Consider the following 6,337-nt stretch of genomic DNA (forward strand, 5'->3'; position numbering starts at 1 on the left):
TTATACACCTTACATCCTATCATGTTAAATATACACTATTACCCTAACATAATATTTCTACACCTTAAAGCGGAGTAAAAAATGTAAATTTTTAAAAAGAAGTTTAAAGATGGAGAATGTGAGGAATAATACTAAATAAAAATTAAAAATCATAATTTTTAAAAAATTCTGTTAATTTCTTTTATCTAGATTTAAAATCAGAGTCTTTTAAATTAATTAATTATTGATGAAATATTGTTTTTTTAACCAATCATAATTCAGATCATCTTTTTAATTTCATGAACTTCCTTAATTCCCCCCAATAATTTAATTATTAATTTTTTATAGTGACTTCTTACTATAAACTCCATTATTCAGTTTTTGTTATACTATTTGAGAGTTATTTGCATAAATTAACTCCTTCATTATACTAAAACTTTACTTCTTTTATGAAGGTCTTGAGACTATCCTACAGAATGTAAATAGTAAATAATCTTCTCTTAATCTAATTTTTAAAAAATTTCCATTTAATTCAAGCTCTTCTTATATTTTTAGTTGACTGATTGTTTATGAAAGTTCTAAAACTACCTCTCTCTAAATTTTGCTCAAATGTTAAGTCTAATATTTTTTAATTTCTTCAAATACTTTGATTATTTTGGTATGTGCCTGACCTTAATCATTTCACCATCTAAATTTAATTTTAAGTTGCTTAATTTAGAAAAAATGTCAAGAGACTCAGAAAGACTTATAAAACTTACTTCTTGTAATTTACTAAGATCTATTTATAAAAATGGTTTTTCAATATTTTGTAAGCCTTACATTCCAGTGTAATCCAATTAAACCTTTATCATTGATTCGATAGCCAAAATTAAATTCAATATAAATTCAGTAGCTATTTAAGCATATATACTAAATCTATTAAACCTTTTTTACAAATGTATTAAAAGGTTTTATAATTACTAAATATCTCAGCTAATCACTTAATAGTTTGAGATTTATAATATTGTGTAAGAATTAGCCATTAAAGCAATCTTTAATGATAAATAAATACTTACTATTCTTTTCTGTTTTATCTATACGAATAATGATAGGACAAGTCAAATGAAGTTTGAGAAGTTATCTTCTATTTACTTTTCAATATTGTCTTATGTAATTCGCCTTAATTCATATTAATATTTTCTATCCTTACAAATAAACAAAAAATATATAATTAAAAATAATAATTTCTTATATTTAATATTAATTAAGAGTGTTTATCATCATGCTAAAAAATATCAAGCTTAAATTTTATTTTATAGAAAAAGGTAACATATTCATAATATAAAATAATTAATTATAATATTTGTTTTAATAAAAGGTTAAATTATTTATTTTTTTATTTTGTAAAATGCTAAAATATATTAAAAAATAATCTAAAATAGTTTCTATAAAATAATTACAATTAGTTGTTGTGAAAATAACTTTTTAATCATTTTATAAAATTCATTTAGAGTTTTATAATGATTAGTTTTGTAGTTTTAAAAATAAAGAAATTGATATGGCAACCATTTTTTTAACTAAATTTAAAAGAAATTGTTGATATAATTTAGTTTGGTAATTTATTATTAGTAAAAGAAAAAGATTAATTTTTGTTTTTTGTTGTTTTTTAAATAATTTTTATTTTTTTAAGTTTTTAAATTCAATTTTAAAAATAATTTTAAATCTAAAATTACTTTTGAAACGGCTTGATAATTTGATAAATTTAAATACAAAAAAATACAAACTTCCAATAAAATTGAAATAACATAATAAAAACCATAAAAGCAACTGCTAAGATCTATATAATTGTAATTGTCTTCTATTAACATGAATTAAGGTTTAATAATAAAATTTTATCATAGAATGTTTGGCAACATAAATTTATTTCAATAAAAAGAATTTATTCTAAGATTAATTAAATAGAACTTTTCTTAAATTTCTTTTGATCATTCTGTCTAATTGGACTTATAAAAAATAATTAATAATAATTTAAATAAAAGAATATTCTTACTTCATCAGATTAAAAATTTTGTTTTTTTAAGCAGAAGGTTAATCATTAAAGATTGAATCTAAATCTTTATCATTCTTTTTATAATCTTTGTATTCTATTGGGCTACTCAATAGGACAAACTAATCATGATTGATTTTTTTTTTTTGCCATTATATAATACATTTTGAAATTTGTTTATTTAAACAATAAAATTACTTCTTGCTCTAAAATGATATTTAGCTTAACAGATATTTTATTAATTCGCTTCATACTCACTAACACTTTCATTAATTTATGAACCAATTTATGTTTGATTTTTGTTTGTAAATCAGAAAACTTTATATTTACTGTCGGATTAAATTATTTGCTCAAAATAACATTTTATGTTGTTGATTAACTTTCTGAGTTAAACTGAACCAAAAATTTTTTTGTAGAAGTTTATTTTGGATTTAATTATGAGCTGCTCTATTATAAAACCCATTTCTTTCATCCATTTAGAAAGAAGCGCTTTTATGGTAGAATATGCTTAAGTGTTAGTCTCTTTAAAGCTATTTTCATCATTAGGTTAAGCATTAGAAAAGAAAGGAGCATATTTGTCTCTTTTTTTTCTTTAAATATAATCTTAGATTGATAGTCTAACAAGCTAAAAATAGTTGATTTTTTTAAATGAATTTTCTTCTGTGCAATAGATTAATAAATAAAGAGAATTCATATGTTATTTTAATTTTAAATATTTTTTAAAGAATCTGAGACATCTTTAACTATTTTGCAAACTTCTTTTTAAAATTAATACAACTTTAGTTTTTTTAAAAAAATGATAATTAGGTTTAATTAAGACATCTAAGTAAATTAAGAAGATTTTTAAAAATGCTGCTCCTTGCAAAATATAAGCAATAATAGTACCAATTTGGATGTCACTAACTATGAAATAGATTTTTAAGTTATTTATTAAAAAATCTGATTTTGATATTTTATAATAGAATTATAATTAATTACTAATTTAATTTAAATTATTATTTTCAAAAATAAATAATTTTTTTAATAACAAAAAAATGATCCCATTTCATTTAACTTTAGAATTAAATTTGTAATTGATGTATATTAATATTACTTATTTTAGATAAATACCTTAATTAATTTAAATTTAATTTTTTTGCATTTTGCATATTTCTGCAAAAAATAAGCTAAGTTCTATTTTAAGTACCACTTTATACATCTTTAAATATATATATTAATCCATTTTGTAAAGACTGATTATTAATTTTAGCACTTTATGGATAAGAACAAAAATTGTTACTATAGAATTAACCTTAATTATCTATGCATTTATTTTAATAGATAGTACCACATGAATCTTCAACTAAGTCGCTACTATGTTTTTCAAGGAATAAGGGTATAAATGTTAAATATCTAGCGATTCCTCCAATTAAAGCTTTGTTTCTTTCAAAAGTACTATTCTATATTTCGATATTTGAGTCATTAAGCAAAAAAACTCCTCCATTTTATTAAGCTGTGTTGTTTGTAAAAGTTACATTATGTAGTAGACAATCACACATATTAATAAAATATAGTGATCCTCCATCTTTATTTAAAATAATTTATAATTTATAATTAAAAATATAATAAATAATTACTTTAAGCTTCATTATCTATAAAGTAACTATTTTATATTTTAACACGAGAAACATCAAAATAAAAGACACCTCCTCTGTATTATCGTATTATGTTGAATATAATTTATTTGAAATAAAATAATATTAATTTATAAGCTCTTAGCTTTAGGTAATTACAATTGGTGAAACGTTTTTATATTTAACTCTCTCCTAAAGTAAAATTTGTTATTGAAAGCTTATTTAAAATAAGTGTTATTAAGCTAACATATGAGTTGCTTAATTAACTTTTCATAAATGTACTTAGAAGATCAATAGAGGAAGAATTAGTAAATATCATATAGCTATCTAAAATTAAGTATTTATTTTACTTTATTTCATTAAATGACATTCCAAAGTAACTTTCTTATACTTCGAAATTATTAATTAAAGAGTTTTGAGATTGCTTTTTAAATTAATGTCTATCAAATATTGCTAGATTTATATTATTATTAAAATTCAAATAATTAATAATAATATTAGTAGATATTACAGTTTACAAAAAGAAAGAGAGCTATGTACTAATATTTTCAAAAACATCAATTTATTCTTTTTATAATTTTATGTACGCGCTAAATTAAAAAGAAATTAGTCAAATTAATTTTGTTATTTACAATCTTATTATTTCTAAATATAAATTCTGAATCTTGATAATAATAAACAGTGTTGTTAAAAGTAACAAATTGTTTTGTATTTATATTATTATCAGCAAAGTGATTATCTACTAGAATCAAATATTATGTGTTTAAAATAATTAAGGAAGTTTCAATATTTTGAATAGTAATGCTGACATTAATAAAACTAAAGTTAAACAGATTTTAAGCAATTAAAGATTTATTGTTAAAGATCATTAGCACAAAAATTAAACCTAAAATAAATAAATTAACTATTCTTTTTAGCTTATTTTGAGGGAAAATAATTATAAATATTGAATTAAAAAGTAAAATTTCAAATTATTCAAATAAAAAGAAAAATATTAGAAATATTTTTTTAAAATTTGTTAAAAAAGTTTTTTAAAAAGTCTTAAAAATTAGAAGAAAAATTTTTAAAAAAGACTAAAATTAAAAATTTGATTGAAAAATTATAATAATGATCTCAAATCAATAAATTATTGAATGGCATTTGGCTCTTTATATAATTGTTCTTCTATTTACATGAATTAAGGTTCAATAATTAAATTATATCAATGAATATTCGGCAATACAAATATACTTCAATAAAAACTAGTTAAACTAAGATTAATTAAATATTATTTTTCTAAAATATCTTTTGATCATTCTTTCTGTTGGCATAATGAAATTGAATAAATATTAATTTAAATAAAAGAATATTCTTACTTCATCAGGTTAAAAAGTTTGTTTTTTTTATGGTTAATCATTAAAGATTGAATCTAAATCTTTATCATTCTTTTTATAATCTCTGTACTCTATTGGGCTACTCAATAGCATAAACTAATCATGATTGATATTTTTGATATTGCCTTTAAATAATAAATTTTGAAATTTGTTTATATAAACAATAAAATTACTTCTTGTTCTAAAATGATATTTAGTTTAGTAGTTATTTTATTAATTTACTTCTTACTCACTAATGCTTTCACTAATTTATGAATCAATTTATGTTTAATTTTTGCTTTGTAAATCAGAAAACTTTATATTTACTGTTGGACTAAATTATTAGCTAAAAATAAAATTTTATGTTGTAGATTAGCTTTCTGAATTAAACTGAACCAAAAATTTTTTTGGAGAAATTTAATTTGGATTTAATTATGAGCTGCTCTATTTTAAAATACCCATTTCTTTCCTCCATTTGGAAAGAAGGGTTTTTCTGGTACAATATGCTTAATTTTTAGTCTCTCTCAAGCTATTTTCATCATTAGGCTAAGGAATAGAAAAGAAAGGAGCATACTTATCTCTTTTTTTTCTCTAAATATAATCTTAGATTGAAAGTCTAAGTAGCTAAAAATTGTTGAATTTTTTAAATGAATTGTCTTCTGTGCAATAGATTAATAAATAAAGAGAATTCATATGTTATTTTAAGTATTTTTTAAAGATTTTAAAACATGTTTAACTGTTTTGCAAACTTCCTATTAGAATTAATACAACTTTAGTTTTTTTTAACAAATGATAATTAAGCCTAATTAAGGTATCTAAGTAAATTAAGATAATTTTTAAAAATGCCACTACTTGCAAAATATAAGCAACAACAGTACCAATGTATAAAAGAATATCTTATTCTATAGCATTGAGCAGGAGATATAATATTGTGAGCAAACAGCAAATTTAAGAAAAAAATAAATCTATTTTATAGTATTTAATCTTTTAGTATGGCTTTTTTAAAAAAATTATAATTAATTATTCAGATAAAAAAAGTAAACTTACTTAATATTTTTGTAAGAGCAGAAGATAGCAGTAGAGGATAATTAGCATCAAAGATGCTCTACTAAGTATGTCGGAATCAAAATATATAACTAAAAATACTAAGAGTAGTCTTAGGTTCATTGCTAAAAACTCCCACAAATAAAATTTTTATCTATACCCACAAATTAGGAAACCGTACTTATTAAAAAAATAAAAAAGTAAATATATAAATGGTAATATGAGTTACCATAACTTCCTACTTATTCTACAGAGCCAAAATGAAAAATTTTACTTATTTTTTCAAAAAGATAAGTTGGGTAGAAATCAATTCAAAAATGAAA

General features: G+C 20.3%; 2 protein-coding genes across 2 annotated transcripts; both read right to left on the reverse strand. All coding sequences in view use genetic code 6, as the record gives it.

Annotated features, from left to right (window-relative positions):
• Window positions 1–584: 584 nt before the first annotated feature.
• On the reverse strand, window positions 585–1,147 carry TTHERM_00538580 (transmembrane protein, putative; the record flags this gene model as incomplete). The annotated part of the gene is made up of 2 exons (XM_001007883.2): window positions 585–903; window positions 1,035–1,147. 2 exons carry the CDS (start codon window positions 1,145–1,147, stop codon window positions 585–587), a joined length of 432 nt encoding a protein of 143 aa, XP_001007883.2.
• Window positions 1,148–1,657: 510 nt separating this feature from the next.
• TTHERM_000538587 (transmembrane protein, putative) lies at window positions 1,658–2,013 on the reverse strand (the record flags this gene model as incomplete). The annotated part of the gene is made up of 2 exons (XM_012795580.1): window positions 1,658–1,961; window positions 2,009–2,013. The coding sequence occupies 2 exons, from the start codon at window positions 2,011–2,013 to the stop codon at window positions 1,658–1,660; spliced, it is 309 nt and encodes a 102-aa protein (XP_012651034.1).
• Between the last annotated feature and the right edge of the window lie 4,324 nt (window positions 2,014–6,337).

Source organism: Tetrahymena thermophila (genome assembly GCF_000189635.1).
Source record: "Tetrahymena thermophila SB210 genomic scaffold scf_8254807, whole genome shotgun sequence".
Taxonomy (NCBI): domain Eukaryota; phylum Ciliophora; class Oligohymenophorea; order Hymenostomatida; family Tetrahymenidae; genus Tetrahymena; species Tetrahymena thermophila.